The sequence below is a fragment of the Neoarthrinium moseri genome, assembly GCF_022829205.1.
Source record: "Neoarthrinium moseri strain CBS 164.80 chromosome Unknown scaffold12_Wmoseri_CBS_16480, whole genome shotgun sequence".
Classification (NCBI taxonomy): domain Eukaryota; kingdom Fungi; phylum Ascomycota; class Sordariomycetes; order Amphisphaeriales; family Apiosporaceae; genus Neoarthrinium; species Neoarthrinium moseri.
The window spans coordinates 460004-480655 of record NW_026055126.1 but is presented as its reverse complement, the minus strand read 5'-3'; the positions used below and the strand labels follow the sequence as shown (position 1 = coordinate 480655).

At 52.6% G+C, this 20652-nt stretch overlaps 5 protein-coding genes across 5 annotated transcripts; 4 read left to right on the top strand and 1 right to left on the bottom strand.

The window, feature by feature from the left end:
- Positions 1 to 52: 52 nt before the first annotated feature.
- JN550_004519 (uncharacterized protein) lies at positions 53 to 1511 on the bottom strand (the record flags this gene model as incomplete). The annotated part of the gene is made up of 4 exons (XM_049316044.1): positions 53 to 110; positions 168 to 810; positions 866 to 1385; positions 1473 to 1511. The coding sequence occupies 4 exons, from the start codon at positions 1509 to 1511 to the stop codon at positions 53 to 55; spliced, it is 1260 nt and encodes a 419-aa protein (XP_049173591.1).
- Positions 1512 to 2714: 1203 nt separating this feature from the next.
- Positions 2715 to 4619, top strand: JN550_004518 (uncharacterized protein; the record flags this gene model as incomplete). The annotated part of the gene is made up of 1 exon (XM_049316043.1): positions 2715 to 4619. One exon carries the CDS (start codon positions 2715 to 2717, stop codon positions 4617 to 4619), a length of 1905 nt encoding a protein of 634 aa, XP_049173590.1.
- A 493-nt stretch (positions 4620 to 5112) lies between these two features.
- Positions 5113 to 5667, top strand: JN550_004517 (uncharacterized protein; the record flags this gene model as incomplete). The annotated part of the gene is made up of 2 exons (XM_049316041.1): positions 5113 to 5208; positions 5272 to 5667. The coding sequence occupies 2 exons, from the start codon at positions 5113 to 5115 to the stop codon at positions 5665 to 5667; spliced, it is 492 nt and encodes a 163-aa protein (XP_049173589.1).
- A 2562-nt stretch (positions 5668 to 8229) lies between these two features.
- Positions 8230 to 11319, top strand: JN550_004516 (uncharacterized protein; the record flags this gene model as incomplete). The annotated part of the gene is made up of 2 exons (XM_049316040.1): positions 8230 to 10684; positions 10739 to 11319. The coding sequence occupies 2 exons, from the start codon at positions 8230 to 8232 to the stop codon at positions 11317 to 11319; spliced, it is 3036 nt and encodes a 1011-aa protein (XP_049173588.1).
- A 6747-nt stretch (positions 11320 to 18066) lies between these two features.
- On the top strand, positions 18067 to 19481 carry JN550_004515 (uncharacterized protein; the record flags this gene model as incomplete). Its single annotated transcript, XM_049316039.1, has 2 exons — positions 18067 to 18296; positions 18350 to 19481. The coding sequence occupies 2 exons, from the start codon at positions 18067 to 18069 to the stop codon at positions 19479 to 19481; spliced, it is 1362 nt and encodes a 453-aa protein (XP_049173587.1).
- Positions 19482 to 20652: the final 1171 nt, after the last annotated feature.

Sequence of the window (20652 nt, the reverse complement as noted above, 5' to 3'; positions counted from 1 at the left end):
CGCTGTATTTACACTTATTACACCACCAGTAGATCTTTCAAGAACGTCTCGGCTACTCTGAATGAGGGACCGGCCTATTGTCAACCGGCTTTCGCCCATACACAACGTAACTGCGAGCACAAAACACAGTCAGTAACCGAAGCGAAGCTTATGGTGCGTATACTTACCCGGGCCAGTAGAAATGGATTTTCCTATTCACAGCATCCTTCTGAGATTGGGCCACGATCTCTTGGAGTTTGTTTTCCGAAATGCCCAGCCCCTCTCCCAGCAGCTTTGCCGAGACAGACCTGATGACTTCCTTGCCAGATACCTCGGTGAATCGCCCAATTGTCTTTTCCGGCTGGGTTCGAGGCCAACTATTCCCAAAAAGCTTGAAGGGTCTCTCCACTACATCAACGAAACCTATCTCCTCCATGTAGCGCTTGTACTTTCGAGCTGCTTCTATATCCCTGCCCTTGGCTGCGGCACCAGCTATTGCCAAATGTCCCCATTGGTGCAACGCTGTTCCGCGATGAGTGTTGTCGTCGGAATCAATATTGAAACTGCAGTCTTGATACTCGATCCAACCACCAGGGTTGAGGTTATCAAATGCCTTTTGGATAACATCTTTGTGGTTGATGAAGCACGTGAACATCAGACGCAGATGAATAAAGTCAAAGGACGTGTCGTGTATCCACTCGTCCTCGACATCCTCTCGTACAAAGGACACGTTAGGAACTTCGGCCGAAACGTCTGGTTGGATGAGACTTAGGTCGCTACCAATGACCTTAGATAAGGGGTGCCTCCTGGCGTACTCAATAGCCCAAATCCCTGCCATCGAGATCAGATCTGTCGTGATGTTTGACTTGCGATATATCAGACCTACCTGTTCCTGTTCCAATGTCGAGCACACGGGGCGGATCTCCGGTGATAGGCGCTAAAGAAAGAGCGTCATCAGGGTCTGCGTAGGCGTCCGCCCCTTTCATCAGATTGAGGATCATGGAATACGACTTATGGGCAAAGTCAAGACGATCTTGCTCAATGGCATCGTTGGGCAAGAAGTACTTGTCGGGTTTGTAGTTCTGCCATATCCTGCCTCTCTCCTCAACGGAGACAGAGTCTCCTATCGTATTACCCCGGGCAAATGGAGGGTAAGGCTGCTCATGATACTGCGGCTCCTTTGAGACAGGCTCTGCGGATGCTTTTAACGCGGAAGGGGTTGGGTCTGACACAGTTTGTTGCCAGGCAGAAGTAGAATTAGGCGTGAGATCTAAGGTTGCACCCTGCGACGAGTCAACCATGTCCACATCTTGATTGCTGATTTCGCTAGGCCGTTGGAGTTGGTCGGGCAGCAGCCCATTGTGTCCCTTACTGCCTTCATTGGAGCGGCCGGCGTCATGTGGGACCTGAAGTCACTGTCAGCTAGTGTGCGCGCGGATAGCAATGCTTGTTTTGGCCTGGGCTAAATCCAAGACACATGTGGCTATACTAACCGAAGGTGAATCCGCCGGGTTGAGTTGGTTGTCTACCATCGTTCCCGTAAGTCCATACACTGATCCAGCGGAGGATAGATGGATGAAGCGGTCGAGAAGAGGGGTAGAAAATTGATTTATCTCCAGCCGGGGATGCACCTCCGTTGGTGGATGATATGACAACCATGCATAAAAACGCAGCGGCAGTTTCACGGAGAGGCCCGCTGAAGATTCTATTGCAGCCAATGGCGGGGGTTGGGATGGCCCAATCCGTCGGCAAGATGGCACGCAGCATTGGCGGACGTGCATACCGATCAACCCGAAACTTTCCTGTTCTGCATTGTCGCCTCGTTTGGGCGCATTCCGGGTTACTTGACATTGAACCTTGTATTTGCATCATGTAAATGGGAATGTGGAATGTAGACCCACTTTTGACGGGATTCGCACGGGACCTCTGGGCACAGCCTAGCGAGTATATAGGGAGTGTTTATTATACACAAACCTCTCACCATATGAGCTCCTTCCAGGGTGACCAAGCCTATTCGCGTAGCTAACTGAAAGCCAAGCTGGTAAGAGAAAAAAGCCATTGGAATTACTGTCTCATTGCCACCCTTTGAGAGCAGCTTCTAGAGTGTAATGGGGTGCCGCTTTAGTGCTTTCCGCAATTCGGTCGATTACCGGCCAACTTTTACGCCAATGATATCTCGACTGCGGGAGTTCTAGCGGATTGCACGCAATCCATCGCACCGACCCTTCCTTGAGTGGCTGAGGTCTCCCTGAGGGGTTCTGTTCAAGCAGGCTGAGCTGCACGGTTTTTTTAAACCCTCCATCCCTTGGCCTTGAGTGAAGATGACCACCGTCCCCATGGTGAGGCTCTTGACGAGATTACGCACGTCAGCTATTGGCGGAAGTAAGTGCCATGGACGGGTCACTGCCTCGCGGAGATCCCCAGAAGAGCTGCCGGCATACTGATTGCTTGAGGCTCTGCCATGTTCTGGCTCACACGAACCATCAACGGTAGCGATACCGGTCCAGAATGGTAGACGAGGCTACGGCTTTCTACAATACCTCCCTATGAAGGTTCCAACCTGCTCTGGAAGTTTGTCGACCTGCTCCATCGACGCAAATACACGAGGCCTACGTCTCAGTACGCTACCCCAAAATTGCAAGTCACACTCACTAGATCAGGGACACGTCGCAGAGATGGCCTTTAGATTGTGGCAATTGTATCTCAGCTTGGGGCTGGTGGCACATCCTTCAGCGATGCCGTCGTGTCTCAATGCCACGACATCCAACTGCCCTCGGCCGTACGTAGGTGAATTGCACAACCTGCTGACGGCAAGAGACTACAACGCACCGATTATTATCAACGGTTCCGGTACCTACAATACGACAGCCTACGCAGAGTCTCTCCCATTCGTCCGAACCGTCACGACAACAACAGCCGTTATTGCAGCTGCATTGGTTGGCACCACCTACATCGCATTGATCCGATACTCGGCACAGTTGTTTGGCGGTATTATGTTACCTGCCCACATACTTTGGCAGAACGTTAGAACACTGTCGGAGAATTTGACAGAAATTGGAAAAGAGCCCAGAGAACAAGAAACACGAGCGGCAACCCGGCATTCCCGAGGAGTGGGCGAGCGAATTCATGACGGTGATTCTAAGCCTGCTGCAAGTCGCTTATGCGACTCGATACATAGATTCTATGTTCAATGTTTAAACTTTGTCAGTCAAGGAGGAGCCAGCCCATCTACAGCCCAGTCCAGCCTCGAGCTCACGGATCGGGATGCTCAGGCTTCCGTAGTGAATTCGAGCGAAACCTCTTCTGAGACTGACCAGTGGAAACGGGAGAAGCTCTTCCTTTTAAACACGGTCACTTTTTTAAAAAGCCATGAAAAATATTTTCTGGCCCTTGGAAAGGATGCCCCTGCCGAGCTTACTGGGAACCAATTGCTGCAACAGAAAGACGACTTTACGCCCGGATTCCAGCCCATCATGGAGGATAATGCAATGTTCCACGAAATGCTCCAACAAAGTACCACTCCGAGTGAGAGGATTAAAGTATCCTGGCTGCACACAGCTTCTCCAGCGATGAGGAACGCTATACAGCTGGCAATATGGCAGTGGGTCAGCCTATGGCTGACCGTCATCATGATCACGAACACACTTGTATACAACGGATTCATAACCAGCACGCACACCACTGATATGGGACCTCGCTTGTTCCTAGTCAGTCTTTATGGGATATCAAACATTGGCTTGTTCTTTTTTTCCATGTCGCGGTTCTGCCACACGTATACATCCGTCATGTGGCACGCTTGTTGGGCAATACTTCTCAAGGCCAAACCTGCCATCATTGACGGTGATGAGTATCGGGCATGGTCCAGAGGAAGGGGTAGTCATTTCAAGGCCAGAACTTACAGCTCGGAGGTATTGGGGGAGCTCAAGGTGGAAAGAATTTTTCAAACCTGTTTTCGGACTAAAGATGGCATTTATGTCATGGACCAAAATCCAAGCAACTACCCGCGTTCTCTAATGGGACCCAATGTGAGATACCATCGGCGGGACGACGTCTGCTGCGTCCATGAGCTTGAAAAGGCCGAGGAATCGATTGACAAAGACATTCATGCTGCTTACGAAGTTGAGATCAAGGTTTTTGAGAAGGCCACTGAAGCAGCTGCTGATCGAGTTGCAGCAAACGTCCTGGTGATATTAGGGATCATCCTCGCTACTGGTTTATCACCGTGGACCTCGAACCAGCTCGTCGACTCTACAAGCACGCAGCTCGGTTCATATGCACTCTTACTATCCACCGGCACGGGACTGACTGCCATGATGACAAGTACGGCACATTTGGATACTATGAAGGACACGGCTTCCAGCATCCTGCGCCTTGCCGAGAGCACACTTGAGAGAAAGGACGCCCATACGCTGCACCCCCAGCGCCATGGTATTGACATGGAGTTCACAATGGCGGCGCACAAGTACAGCTCCATCACCCTGCGCAGCCTCTTCAATATCTCAAACCCGATCTGGTCCATCTTCTTTGGTCCCGCGTTTGTACTTCTTCCCATCCGTAGGCGGGGAGTGATCAACACTCCAACGGCGATTATGATGGCACCTCGCTTTGCTATGAGACAAGCTGTCACGATGAACATGTAGTGCTTCCTGACGCAAGACCCCAGGAAGTTTTGTCATCTTCATGAGCCGATCTTCTCTCTGCGGTATAAAAAACAGAGCATCAGTACTGGTGTAGGCGGGCATGCATGTGGTTCAAGACACGCGCAGATGATGCCGGGTGTTGATATAGTATGCTTCTTGCCAAGGAAAGACAATCGTTCAGAAATAGGCGTTACGACACAAGAGCACATCATTGCATTTGCAAATCGTTCACCAAATGGACCAACTAGCGCGTCAACCAAGGCGGCGCTCGCTCATTATGCCATGGTCACACAGATGCGGGGGATTGCGTGATCACTCAAGCAGCCAGTCTTATTTGTATCTTGGAACACAAGTTAAGAGAAACTCTCTCTTATGATTTTAAGGTTTCTAAAGTTCTAATAATAGTCGGTTTATACCTTCCTATGAGAGAATTTTAACTGCTTTATCCCCTTGCCAACTAGTGCTGCCAACTCAACGTTGAGTTGAACAAGAAATGGCAAACACTGCTACCAGCAGCACCGCCGCTGCCGGCACACCAAGTTCCGCTGGCAACGACGGTCCGTTCACGGGCGGATGCGCCTGTCACCAGGTTCGATATACCTTACCCGGGCGACCAATCTACGTCCATGCTTGCCATTGTCGGTACTGTCAGCGGGAGACTGGGTCGGCCTTCGCCCTGAACGCCATGTACGAGGCGCCGCTCGTGGGGCTCAGTACGGCTGTTCAGCCAGAGTTGGTCGAGACTTCAACGGCATCTGGAAACCCGCAGACCATCGCGCGGTGCCCCGCGTGCCGCGTCGCCGTCTGGAGCAGCTACGGCACCCACGGCGGGGACCGGGTCCGGATCATTCGGGTCGGGACGCTGGACAACCCGGATCTCTTCCCGCCGGAGATGCACATATATACGAGCACAAAGCAGCCGTGGCTCAATCTGAGCGGCGACGTGCCCTTCGTTCCGGAATTCTACCACTTACCAGATGTCTGGCCAAAGGAGAGGTTGGAGAGGCTGCAACGCGCTCTCGGAACGAGTGTTGGAGTAGGAGAGTGAACAGTTGGTAAGAGAACAGCATGGCATGGCCAAACACCACTGCCACTCTGTTCGCGGTGCTTTCAGGGGTTGGGCGGGGCATGGTGAGCTAGCGACCGTGGGGTTGATCGGTGGTGAGTTGCATTTCAGAGGGTTGTGGGTGTGCGGGTATTGTCACAATTGTTGAGATAGAGTTGATTGCATGCGTCTGCCCTGTGCTTGGTATATAATTCGCTATTGTGAATTACACGGCCAGAAAGAAGCCTCCCCGACAGCAGTTGTATGTTAGCAACTTGCAGGAATGAAAGGCCTACTGAGCCACCACACAATCCTGGAGGAGCGCGCAGCTAAAAGTAGAGACTGACGCCAGCTGAGGGATCCTGTTGATGTGTTGCTGGCCCATGGTTCTACAGTCTCAGGAGCCATGTTCAGATCTACTATGGTAGCAATGGACAAGGGTTAACTTCATTATGCAAACTGCCATGGCAGACTTGTTCATATTCATAAACCCAACTAGGTACCTTTCACGTTATGTATGTAGGGATAGAGTTAAGAGTCCGGAAAGATCCGTACTCGGCGAACAGCAACCAGCGCACATGCGTCATCCCGCGCTGTGGCATTGGCGGACAGCGACCAGACCCGCCCGCCATGTGCCATGCGCTGCACATCTGGCGGTGTCCCAGCGTCCGGTACCTTACGTAGGCGGTAGGCAGGGGGTGGGTTACAGTCATGTACCATGCAGCAGCCATCCCATGTGAAAATCAGCCAGACCAAGCCATTGGGAGGATGCGCATTGCGGATGAGGGCAGGGAGATATTTCGCGAAACGGCGAGATGGATTGGAGAAATGGCGCAATGCTTGATGCTCGAGATGGATCCTATTCGCATATTCTTGCGTCACAGACAGGTGCATACCCCATCAAGCGGGCCATGGGCCTCGAGCGTCAAGGCAGGGTGGCTTGGGCGGCCGGGCCAGGAGAGTGCAGAAGAATCGAAAGGGATCGAGTCGCGGGCCAAGCGACTGACTGGGGGAGGCAGGGAGCTGGCCAGATTAGTGCCCATAATGATGCGGCGCACCAGCTCTTCGGGCCGTTGGCGAGGCCATCTCCACAGCTACCAAGGGCCAAGCAGCGCAGGACCAAGTTCTAGATTGTCAGATTGACAGGCACACAGGTACCGCCGGCCGGCTCCTGTTCACGGCGGCTTTTCTCGATCTGTGGAGTGGAGGGGCAAAGAGGAGACAGCCCTGGAGACTGGAGACGTGTGAACCTAGACGCACGCGGACGCAAGTGGAGAGCGGCCGGGCTGGCAGAGAGGCTAGGCTGGGCACTTATTGTTGAGCAATCCCCTTTCCCGGGCCTCGGCTGGAGAATTGGCTTTCTCTCCTCGACCATTGGCGAACCTTGAAGTCTTCTCGTTCTCTTGTGCTGCAGCTGTTGCGATAGCCTCATCCCGCCCCCCGAGACGCCCGTTGAGAATCCGCAGTCGTGTCCGCTTTGCGACGGTAGGATCCTGGCCGGCTGAGCGAACGCCGCATCTCACCCTCCCCAGCTGCGACCCCCTCGCAATCGTTACGTCACTCAGGTACGTGCCCGTCAATCCCAGTTTGTGCAGCCCGTCAATCGCTCCGTCACCGTTGTTTTGGGAGACGCCCTGCCCCGCGTCCTCCGGCCGCTGTCGTCATTGGCGACTTTGGATAGGCTCTGAGATGTTCCTCTGTACACGCACGATTCGAGAAGAGAACGAGCGAGCCAGCCGGGAGATGCGGAGGGTGGTGCAGTAGAGTAATAGGGGGAAACCGCAGGAGGTGGAGAGAGAGGGAGAGAGAAGGGGAATGACATATGGACAAGAGCAGTGAAGATCAGGACGGCGTTATCAGCCGCTCGATCTGAATCTGAACATTGTCAGCCAAGCTACCAGGCAGTCGGTCAGCACCCAGATTGCCCACCTCTCTCGTCTGCATTGGATCAAGCGGTCACCGCGTTTTCGTGCTGTGCCAGGTCGCATCGAGGTTGGTGCGATCCATCCTGGGCAGCGCAGGAGCAAAACCTCCAGGTCGTGTCCGGGTCTCTATTCTCTACCGTCCAGTGGCGCCCCACCATTCTCAAGCCGTGATGCGATACTGTTGTCACCGCTGGGGATCAGGCTGTTTGGCTGCATCCATATCCATGGTCTGGGAGTCCTGACGCCCCGTTGGAGACACCAGCAGCACCCAGATCAGCCCCAGCTCCCGCCGACCCAGTTGGCCGGAACAAGTGCCTAAGTAGCTAGGAGCTGCGCATCTTCCTTCATCTTCTACTTCGCCCTGCTGCTTTCCCCAGGCGTTGCAGGCGTGGGCAACGTACCCGTGTCACATCGATTCCCTCAAGTACACACTTACCTTGCCTCCCCTGTCCCATACCGCCCAAACAGATCTGCCTCCAAGAGCCCCAAGCTTGTTCAAGATCTCACCACCATCCTTTTGCTTGCCATTCTCTGCCGCCTGCTTCACATACTCCTCTCCGTTTGTCGCTTCCTGTTGCATTGCGTGATCTGGAAGCATTTGCCGCCCTCACGATCTTGCCTCTCCAGCCCACTAAACATCATGGCGGACCAGAAACCGGCGAAAGGGACCCGTCCCCAGGTGATTATCGATTCCGAAGCGACATCGAGGTCTCCGCGCGCCTCATTGAACGAGCAGAGGGACGACGACGACGACCTCCCCGCCCACCAGCGATCTTCGGTCACCAACGTCCCCGTAACCCCAGGGATTCACCTGTCGACATACCACTCGCAGCACCAGAGCCCCGCCAGCCCGGCAAGTCCCAGCTACTTCACCCGGGACCCAGCACGCGCCGACCGCCGACCGCGGAGGATCTCGGACGCTCCAAGAGTCCAGTCGCCGACCCAGATCGAGTTTGAAGCTGGGGCCACTTCGCCGACTGAGGCCATCAAAGGAGCTATGTCGCACCAGGATGTGCTCAGGCGCATGAGCCTGTCCTCGAGGGGTCGCCGCGAGTCCATCAGCGATATCAAGGCTGGAGTGCCCGAGCTGGCCTTGACTGGGAACATTATATCCACCACCTTCACTCTGCCATACTCTGTCAAGTACCGAAGCACGGGCGAGTGGGATCTCGGATCTAGACGCGGCCAGTCTGCCCTCTTTGACTCCTTTGCCCACCTCTCCTCAGATGAAGCACCCTGGAATCACACCGTCGTAGCTTGGACCGGCGAAATCGAGACGCCATTCGACCCCTTGTCTCCCCCCGACACCCCACCCGACACCGTAGCCTACCCCGGCGTTAACGCGCTGTCCGCGCCGGTACCTGTGGACGGCCACGCGCCTGCTACTTCGCCCGCGCAGGATGGCCTCTGGATCTCTCGCGCACATCAGTCAGACCTCGAGCAGAAGCTCTCGCATCACAAAAAGATCAAGACAGTACCCATCTGGCTATCCGACGATGATGAGCAGACTGACGAGGGCATCCGCCTCAAGGACCAAACCCGTTGGAGGCGGTACGCTGAGCACGAGCTCTACACCCTCTTTCACTACAAGCAGCACGAGCCTACCGACGGCAGGGATGAGCGTGTTCAGTGGGCTGACTACTACCGCATGAACCTCAAGTTTGCCAACAAGATCCTCGAAATCTACAAGCCGGGCGACATTGTTGTCATCCATGACTACTATTTGTTGTTGCTGCCAAGCATGTTGAGGCAAAAGGCACCCAACATGTACATCTCATTCTTCCTGCACTGTCCTTTCCCGAGCAGCGAGTTCCTGCGTTGTCTGCCTCGCCGAAAGGAAGTGCTCGAGGGCATGCTAGGTGCTAACCTGGTTGGATTCCAATCGTACAGCTACTCGCGCCACTTCTCTAGCTGCTGCACGCGAATCCTCGAATTTCCCTCGGACTCCATCGGTGTTGACGTGTATGGTAGCCGAGTCGAGGTGGGGGTATTTCCCATTGGCATTGACGTGACCAAGGCCGAGGAGAAGGCTTGGTCTCCCACCGTCATTGAGAAGTACGAGGCTTTGAAGAAGCTCTACGAAGGCAAGAAGATCATTGTTGGCCGTGACCGTTTGGATAGTGTCCGCGGTGTGGCTCAAAAATTGATGGCCTTTGATAGGTTTCTGGAGCTCTACCCCGAGTGGACGGAGAAGGTCGTTCTGATTCAGGTCACGTCCCCGACCGCTGTCGAGGATTCGGAGGAGGCAGAGAACAAGATCGCTAGCAGAATCAACGAGTTGGTCATGAAGATCAACGGCACCTACGGCAGTCTCGGTTTCTCGCCCGTACAGCATTACCCGCAGTATCTGAGCCCGGACGAGTATTTTGCGCTCTTGCGTGTGGCTGATATTGGCTTGATTACCTCGGTCAGAGACGGAATGAACACCACCAGTCTCGAGTACGTCGTATGTCAGCGCGATAACCACGGCCCGCTCATCTTGTCAGAGTTCAGCGGAACTGCTGGCAGTCTCAAAGATGCGATTCACATCAACCCTTGGGACCTCTCGGATGTAGCCAAACAAATCGACAACGCGCTCACCATGTCACCGGAAAAACGCCTAGCCATGCAAGACAATCTATTCAAGCATGTCACCAACCACAACGTCCAAACCTGGATCACCAAGTTCCTTCGTAAGCTTGTGGGGACATTGGCCAACAACCGGACCGCTATCAAGACACCACTTCTAGATCGGACTGTCATGTTGAAGCAGTATCGAGAAGCTGGAAAACGACTCTTCATGTTTGACTACGACGGAACTCTGACACCAATCGTTAGGGAGCCTAGTGCGGCTGTTCCTTCGGAGCGTGTCATTCAAACCTTGAAGTCGTTAGCAGCCGATCACCGGAACGCTGTCTGGATCATCTCCGGGCGCGACCAGGAGTTTTTGCAGCAGCATCTCGGCCACATTTCTGAGCTTGGCTTCAGTGCAGAGCATGGTAGCTTTATTAGACACCCTGGCCAGAACACTTGGGAAAACCTAGCAGAGAAGTTCGACATGGCATGGCAAGAAGAAGTCATCGCCATCTTCCAGAAGTACACCGATCGGGTGCAAGGTGAGTTTGCGAATCTTACAAATTACTATATCCACCGTACTAATTTATGCAAAGGTTCTTTCATAGAGCGAAAGCGTTGCGCCTTGACGTGGCACTATCGCCAAGCCGACCCGGAGCAAGGTGCGCATGCTGCTCGCGAGGCTCAAAAGGAACTGGAATCGACCGTCGCCAAGAAATGGGACGTCGATGTCATGACGGGCAAAGCCAACCTCGAGGTCCGGCCAACCTTCATCAACAAGGGTGAGATCGCGAAACGCCTTGTCGCGGACTATAACTCCGAAATCTCACATGTGGCCGGTGATTCCAATCCAGAGCTCGCCAAGGAGGTGACGAGCCAAGGGAAGGTTGAGTTCGTTCTTTGCATGGGTGATGATTTCACGGACGAGGACATGTTCCGAGCCCTGAATGGTATCAGCGGCGTTTCACTCGCCGAGGAGACCATCTTCACCGTCACCGTTGGAGCGAGCACCAAGGTCACTCTCGCGAGGTGGCATGTCTTGGAGCCTTCGGACGTCATCGAGGGCATGGCGCTACTTGCCAACGTGGGCATCAGCGGCGAGATGGGGGACAATGTTCTGAGCCAGAACAACCTGGCCGCGGTAGCTGGGCTGGAGGGGAAGATTCCGGATGCGTGAAATCTCTTCTGTTGTATGACATCCTAGAGTTGACCGTTTGTGCACACAAAGTGCGTGTCCTCGGGAAAGATGGTGCTGCCAAGGGAACGAATGTCAAGCGCGGAGTTTACAGAGGATCGGATTGAGCTTGGTCAATTTGCCAAAGATTAGACAGGAATGGTTCAGGTGGCAGTCGCACGCCTTACGGTGCGTGGATGGATAAAAACATCAATAGAGCCAGACCGGTAGAGACCGGTCACCATCAAGTAATAAACCTTAGAGTCACCACTGCGAATTTGCAGGTCTATGGCAGCAAGGCTTTGTGGGTCAGTGCTTGAAACCGTCCTATGGGAGAGTGATGTGAAGCCTTGCCGAACCACGACACCGGGCAGAGCTCGTTTGGGTATGCAAGTCTGGCACGGATACGAACGAGATACGTCACCGTAAGTTTCCTCAACCAAATCAGGTAAACTAATCATGGCACAACGCGCATGAGGGCCGCAATCGTCGATTCTACAGCAGAGGTTGATTACGTAGTCTGCATGAGGACAACAGACGGTGATTACGGAGTCTGCATCATGTCGCGCTTGGCCGTGCGTCTCGGCCGAGGCTCGTTTTCTATACTCAGAATAAAACCACCCCCTGTGTTTTGATACCACGGCCTTGGTAGGTTTAGGCTCCCTTTAGAGTTTCGTTCCTGGGCCGCTTGACCGCTCCCGACAACGTCGTAAGGCGCAATTCCCCTATAGATGTACGGCTAATGGGGCCGCGCAATTAGATGTGTAGCTTGGCAAGTCACTAATGCAAGATCAAACTCTTTTTCCCTGCGTAGAATGTCCTTCGATCCTTCGAGGGCTTGTGGGCCTTCGCAGAAATAGGTTCAGCGCAGCCTTGCTGGCTGTTGTGTTGCCCGGTTATCGCTCCCTGCAAAACCTGGACTGCCAAAGCGGTTGCAGTTGCTAATGCAGGCCCCACGGTTGCGGGCCAATGCCGACCGTCCACCCAAGGCGGTGATCTTGCCGTTCTCCGTACTTGTGGGCACTACGGGCAGGACGGGGAGGCTTCTAGTGTCGAAGGAGTGGTCAGCTTTACGGCCGTTCCATGCAGGAGGTGGCCCTGGCTTGCCTGAACCTGCAGCAGCGAGATTGCAGATTTCGATCAACTGAGATTACCAAGCCGAGGAACACCGCGAGAGCTTCCAAGCCAGAATGCAGGTTGAAATGAACCACGTTGATAATCATTTCAACGGAGAAGTTCTCACCCAATTGACTAGCTATGCGATTGAAGTTTCAGGACGTGGAAACCCTGGCTGGAATAGGAATAACGGCACCCGTCATGTCTGCAGTAGTGTGTGCTGGTGGCAGATGACCACCTGCAGGCGTTCGACGTGCCTTGTGCAGCGCATTGCTTTTTCTCGGGCTGAACCAAGGCAGAATACGGCCATCGCAGCCTTTTGCTACGATACGAGACTCCATACCTTCATCAGATGCTCGCATGATCAATTCTGAAACGGCTCGATTATCTTTGCCAAAATCTGCGAGGAGCGGCCACGCCGTAGCAATGCATAGAATGTGGTGTGCTGGAGAGAAATTTTGTCTCTCCGCAAGGGGATGACGCACTGATACGTAGCTCCATCTCATAAGGCTGTGACGATTGCCTAGTATTAACATGGCGAACCATCAGGGGTTTTGTAAGCGAACCAACACGTAACCCCCGGTTGTCAACCATTACCTTGCCGTGGCGCCGCTAGATCAAATTTGTCTGCGAGATCAGACTTTCTCCCCCCTCGAAACGCCCAGAACGCAGCTCATTCCAGTCTCTTATCTCCGAAGAAAGATTTTTCGAGGTGTGTCTCCAAAGAAACCCAGAAACCAGACAAGGCTGCGGCCATTGCTGCTGTACCATTACTTTCTACAGAGAGTCACAAGGCCCGGGATTTCCACCGCTGCATGCTGTCCAAGAAAAGGAGGAAAGCAAAGTGAATTATCTCAATTGAGGTCGGGACTTTTCCTGTCCGGCAATGCAAGTGCATGCAACCTTGTTGTCTATCCCAGGCAGACGTGCGAGGGCGTGGCCTAGGGGTGTATACATCACCAGTGTCACTATCTCTCCATGCGCCGACACTACAGGGAGGGGGAGATCGGCAGGCATGCCGGACGTTATTCATCTCTGCTCTGCCCTAGCGCCCCGATATCATGCAGGAAAATACGTGATGTTCATGACTCGAAACATGACCCTTGGCTGATGTCCAATTGATATAGGTAGGGGCCTTGGCATGTTCGCTTCATATCTCATGTATACCCCCAAGTGCAGCACCCAACTGACCGCCTGGTGGTTCGTGCTCTCAACAACTTACCGGAGCCTCAAGCTTCGGCCGCTTCTAGTGATGCCCTCGAGCCATAATCAGGCCTCCGGCTGGTCCCTTCATCAAGGGCGGTGTGGTTGATTCGGACTACAAGTATCGTTTCTTTGCCTTCCTCATGCTCCGCCGTTCAGCGCCCGTCTTTGTGGATTTTTGACAGGACAGCGGTGCTCGTTCATATCCTTCAGGGCTTCCTCTCGCTTCGTAACTTGTGAGTCTACTTTGTCAAGTCACATGCGCGTCCAAAATCACCCTGCCTCCCACTCACCCAACGTCAGATCTAACGAAGGTCGCACCCACGGTCAGTCAGACGCTCGATCGTCTTCCGCTCGGAGCATCACACTTAGGTTTTGGTCTTCATTATGAGCCACACAGCATCATCTACCGGCATATGCCTTAGCATTTGCTCGGCATCGTGCAAGACGTAAGATGGCCCACGAATCATTAGGCTTCAGATCATTGACCACTTCGAGGTTCAGACATCGATCCAAGGCAAGCGAGGAAGAAAAGGCTTCACTGCTACGGAGCCGACTTGAACTTCTTAGACATCAGCACGGCGATAGCCACGTGGCCAACCGACTGCTAGGAGACCAAGGCACACAAAACACAACGGAGCACACGGAACGCATGCAGCAGACGATCTCTCAGATAAACCAACAGTTGCCACGCCGTCAGCCACAATAATCAGTTCTCAACGCGTCACCACGCTTACAATATCTCCTGAAATATTACCTGGCCGTTGGTTTGAATTCTGCTGTCATACACTTGATTTCCTGTTGCTCCCTCGCACATCAGAACTTCAACTGGGACAGGCTCCTGGAAGCTCAAAGCCTTGTCGTTATTCTGAATGATAGCTGTCATGAAGCTCTGGTATGATATGATGTATATTAGTGTATTGATATGAAGGTGCGGCTTGCTATGTTGCACGAGATAGATGATCATGCCAAAATTATATATATTCTTCTGCACAAAGCTACATGTTCCATGTACATTCGATAATGGATAGTGTTGCCAACGTCAAGTGGACGAAAGTACTGAAACAAATCTACTGCACAACCACCGAAACAAAGCAACTGAGAGAGTCCAAGCCTTCATACTGCACTCGCTGGCATATGCGTTGGATCACTTTGCCACCCGCTTAGATCCGTGAGGGGAGACCGGGACTTGCAACATGATTGGACCCCTTCAATGAGCTGCCCCTGCAAGCAGCGCAACTAGCGACTGACCGCTCGCCCTCCTGGTAACATGGCGCTGGGCAACCACAGACACACAGACGTCAAAAGTTATGCGGACCCTGGGGACCTCAACATCCCTGTCCGCCACGTGGTGAAAGAGTTCACGATCGGCAAGATTGGCAGCTGGGGCTACTTCGGCCACAGTCCTTGTCAACTTGTAAGCTGCACCGCCGCGTCATGCCTCCTTGGATTGTACAGTACCAAGGCTTCTACCGAGATGCAGGGGTCAGCTAGTGCTCAACAAGATTGACGTGCCCTATTGAGAAGGAGATTCGGTAGTTGGTGCTGGGGGGGCCATGAGGCGCCCGGTCTTGGTTTCTTTTCAGCTCCCCACGCAATGCAGATGCCAACGTTGTACCCTGCCACCCACGCTTTCGTATGCGGAGACGATGAAAAGGAAGGTAAGCCTGCGATTGGACTACAGAGGCCGGTGCATCGACGGTTGCTTCGAGCCATTGTCCAACGGTCAACTATCAGCAAGACCAATCGCTGCACGACGCCGGGGTCTCGCACGTGGCAGCCATGTGCAGACCGGGGCTTTGAACAAGGTTGAGCCGCCGTTGCGCCCATGACAGGGCGTTGTGGCACCACTCGTCGACAGAAGTTCATTTCGGCTGAGTCTTGGTGCGAGTCTTCTCACTGGGCTATGCAAAGTGACGCTGACCGCAGCATTTAATATTTCTCATCGGCCCGTTGTAGAAGGTGGTATCGAAACAGTCCAGACTCCAGTGTCCAAGCACCATGGGAGACACCAAGGGTCACATCCATTGGGCTTTGGGCAGGCGGCAAGTGTTTCGTTCGGCAGACCCCTCCTGGCTGACAAAAAGAATACGCCCAGGACTCTCGTTTACAGCCTCAGGAGGTGATTCGCGTGACCGAGCCTTGGCTGATCTGGCTGGGTTGGGTTCCCAGTTGTTTTGCAGGCTGCACGTAATCGTTCCTCCCCAGTTTCTTAGGCCCAAATGAACCAAGTTGCCATGTGGTATGCAAGGAAGAAGAGACGTCGTTGAATTTCAGTCTCCTTTTTTGTTTCATGCATACCCCGGTTAGGGATGAAGTCACGTTTTCGATCACGGAGACCATTGCAGCCTTCCAGAGCTCAAAGTGCCCACCGACAGGGATATTTCTCACGAAATCTAAGGCAGCAAGACAGTGCATGAAAACGCATAGTGGGTAATCTACAATAAAGAGAAGGCGATGATGTTCTCGCCTATATACCGGCAATCTAGTTCAATCTTATGAACTCGGGGTTCTCAATGTAGATATTGTATACGAAAAGGCGGAATATTGGACTATAATCACCAAAAATAGATACGCTACCAGGCGAGTTGCAAATAGTTAGCAACCTTCCTGTCCAGAGAAGACCGGTGGATTCAATTCTCATCTCGGGCCCAGCCTTATATCGTTCTCAGTAATTGATCTAGAGGTTGTTAAAATTCAGCAAATGAGAGTACTGTGTAATAGCGCCTACAGTTCAGTAATCAATTTTGTTGTTATGGTCTAGCTTTGACGGTTTATATCAAACTCCATCTGGTCTTATATCCAATGGGTTATGGTGAATAAGTCTTTATTTCAGGCAAAACAAGACGTATAATGTTGCCATACTTATCTCATAGTATGTGAAGCAACGACTCCGCGAAGGGTCTCCCATGAGAACGATGTAGGAATAGATAGGAAGAGTGGGTATGAGAGTATTTACCTTTCGAAATTCAGACCTTTTGGTAGCGGCTTCCCTGGTTTGATTGAGGCTAGAAGGGCCGCGTGCTGCGAAATTTGGCAAAGTCGACCCCAATCTTGGGCCAAATCATCCTCGACAACATTGACTGTCATGTTGCAGGCCCAGCTAATAAGTGAACGGATGAAGACCAACTGACGCCCATATCCCTATGACTCTAGCCAGTACAGATTACGTGCGTTCGCCAAAAGATTGAATTTGGAGTTACATCCCAAAAGCTGAACCCAAGTAGGTGCCTTATAGAATACGATCACATGCACATTTGTAGCCTTTACTACTCGACGATGACCACTCGACGAGCAGCAACATCTTTTCCACCACGCATAAGTAGGAGAACAGGATCACTTCGTTGGCTGGTCACTTCTCATCCTGCTGAACAAGCCCCCAGGTTTTAGCAATGAGTTGATATTCGAACCGGTCTATTGGCCCGACGCGCCCATTCCCTGTTTCGTATAGCCGCATCTTTGGGTGCGGAGATCTTCTTCTCCCGCGGGCAGCTGGGGATGAGGTGAAGTCACGCAATTCGCTAATTCGTTTTTCCCTCTACCCTTCGTAGACGCCGAAGCAAGAAGCGGCGCGCCATTGAATCAACAGACGAGGTTCGCTTTTGAAGGCGCAAATTCTAGACCGGCCACCGAGGCTCGATCGCTGGCGGGCGCAGGCGGGCGGACTCGGATTTCGAACTATAGTCCCCTCGTGACAGACAAAGTAAGTTTTCTGACCAACTTCTAGACCCTAGCCCTTCCCCAGAGTATACAAGCCCGTATGGCGTGCCCAGCCACTGCGGCATTTTTGTCTTCTTTTCTTTTGCGCACCATCGTCGTCGATGCCGAGGCGCTCTCCGCTCAGAGCTGACACGAAGTTTGTGGCACAAACATCGTGACTCTGGCCTCAAACGGTCACCGACATGCTTACTATTGATTTTCGCTCCACTCAGAGGTCTAGATTGCCTCGCACGGCGTCGAGCCCCAGGTTCCATCGCAGGAAATATGGAGGCACACGGTCTGACCCAGCGACGGTAAGCCGCTTTGGGATGGCCAAGATCAGCGCAAGTGCTAATTTTGGGTACGTTAATCTCAAAGGGCTAGCCGGATTCAGCTGCAAAGGAGTGCTCAGCCCACATTATTTCGACATACGGTAGCACTGGCCGCCAGATTCTGCAACTCCTCCAGGGGTGCATGGCTTCTGGACCACTCGTTCGTAAGGGTCCTACAGGGATCAGCCGTCACTCAATTACTTGCGCCGCAACGATGCGCTTCCTCAGCATCCTCAGCCTTACGCTATGGATTCGAGACCCCCAAGAAAGCAAAGGATGACAAAACTGGTCATTGCCCGTATGAGCATACTTAAGTGCATGCGTGCCGCGATGGATCTTCTTCGAGACGCTCCCGCTTCGTTTGGGTCGATCCTCTATCACGCTACACAACCAACCGAAAATGGCCCGTCTTAATGCTATAAGCCATGGCTTTGGAGTATTATCATTACTTCTATGCTCTATATCGTCTGCCGTTGGGCTTAGCAGCGGGACGAGCGACCCAATCGACTGGTCACAACAAGGGGAGAACGGCGATGGATTATCCAACCGTGCAGCACCCAACTTCTACGCCAGGATAATGCCCCTAGGCGCATCCATTGTCTGGGGTTATAACACACCCGAGGGAAACTCGTGCGTCAATCCCGCTTGCATGATGTTGCTTTCTTCAATCTAACATGGTTCAGATTTCGAAAGCCTCTTCGGGACGAGCTGGTCAGCAATGGCTGGCGGGTAGACATGGTTGGGTCAAAAGAGCACGGTACTATGGCTGATAACGTAGGAGCAAACTCAGACCTTTCGGGGGAAAAGAATATCACTAACGATGCACTGCAGCATGTTGAAGCCCATTCGGGAGATACCATTGATATGATACACAAAGCATCCTTGAACTCTGTGAAGTATCAGCCGAACCTTATTCTGATCAATGCTGGCAACAACGACTGCAATCAGCATATCAATGTCACCTTTGCTGGTTATCGCATGAACCAGATGCTTGACGAGCTGTATGCAAAGATTCCCGGGGTCACGATTGTCTTGTCGACCCTAGTCTTGTCTACCAACCCAGAGGTTGAGAAGGATCGCCCGTTTGTCAACAATCAATACCGCGACCTGGTCAAAGACCGTCGGGCCAAAAAAGACAAGATCGTCCTTGCTGAGATGGTTGGCACTGGCAGCGACTTTGTAGAAAAGGGTGATCTTACAGACGGAGTGCATCCGAATGACAATGGGCACCGAAAGATGGGCCACATCTTTTATCAAGCCATCGTCAAGGCGCAGTCTGATGGCTTGATCACCGAGGCCAACAAATCCGAGTTCGTGACCGAAATCGATGCCGGCAAAGGGACCAACAAGGGGCCTGACAACAAGGCTCAAACCACCGTGGCCCCAACCACCGTGGCGCCTCCAAGCCCGACATCGACTAAGGCAACGACAAGCAGCACCACGACGACGACCTCAACTTCATCTACCTCGTCCACCACGTCCACCACGTCAACTTCGACGACATCCACAACGTCGACCTCGGCATCTGGATTGAGCAGCTTTGGAGCTATTCTGCACACGAAGGAACCCGCCACGACTCTGGCGGCCGCTACCAACAACGCAGTTGCTTCAGCAGTTTCCACGTCCGGAGTGTCCACCATGACCACGAGCACTACAGCTCAGCAAACGCCATCCACTAGCGCCTCGGTTGTCGCAAGTACCACCTCAGTTTTCCAATCTGCAGGAACCAGGTCGAGCGGCCTGTGTGGTGGTGCCTGGATGCTCTTTATTTCCACGACTTTGTTTTCGTCTGTTTTTGGGGGTTTGTTGATTTGAGATTCATTCATTTGTTGGCAAGATGGGAGAGCATTAGATTGCGAGGGGAGTTTATACCCATTTTGATATTTTAGCATAGCGTGGCATAAGTGGCGTTTTGTTCCTAGAAGCTGGGACCTGATTGGGTACTTCGATGTTGTTCTTGCATGGAGTCGAGACAACAAAAAGAAATAAGAAATTCAGTGAATCCAGTCCATCCACCTATTGTCGAGTGCGCCTTTGATGACTAGTATATCCACTTGTCGGAAACAGAACACCCATTACATGCATCACAGCAACATCGTACCGCATCTAGACTCAGCAACGATCAAAGGAAATGCATCGGGTACATTTACCCTGGCTTCCTGGGTATGAAGTACGCGCTGTCGTATTAAGGCATGAAGTCACTAACCCAGAATCCCAGAATAACGCACCAGGATATATGATGTCCAGCAACTGAATCTGTAACCTGAATAACCACGTCGCTAGTCTTGTCCATGTTCATCGTTGGCTTGGAAACTAAAACAGTGCGTTGGGATCTTTGGTATACTACCTTGACGGTCGAAGACAGTTGCCTGGTATGGTTACATGGCCATTGTCCTGAACATACTTAGGGAGAAGGTTATGTGCCGTGAGAAGCACCTTCGTTTATAAACACAGAAACATCAAGCTCTTTAATATAAAAGGACGGCATCGATGCACTCCTGTTTGAGGTTTTGCGCCATCGTCCAACTGGCCTTCACTTGGATACTTACCATAACGCTAACTTCAGTACCACCAGGACCAGAAACATGCAGCCGCAACACCAGAAAGCTACCCTCAACATGGCGGTCACAGAAGATCCTGCGTCTTCAGGCAAGAACCAGAAAGGCGAAGGCTATCCCAAGGCTTGCAACTGTAGCTGTGGCTGTACGTCGGGAGCCGAGGTCTCCTCCGGCAAATGTAAGTATTGCAAAGATGGGAAGTGCAAGAAGGATTAGAGGATCGGGCTTTGTCCCCAGTGCTTGTGGGTGAGGAGCACAGCTGACACGCAGCAGACAAAAAGGAGAAAGAAAGAAAGACAAAAATAGGGGGGAAAAAAGGAAGAAAAAGCAGGGTGGTAGTGACGAGAGGCTAACATGGGCTAACGTCGCCATTGTAGCTTGTAGGTAAGAATGAATAACATTGGAGAACTGATTTCAATTATATTTCG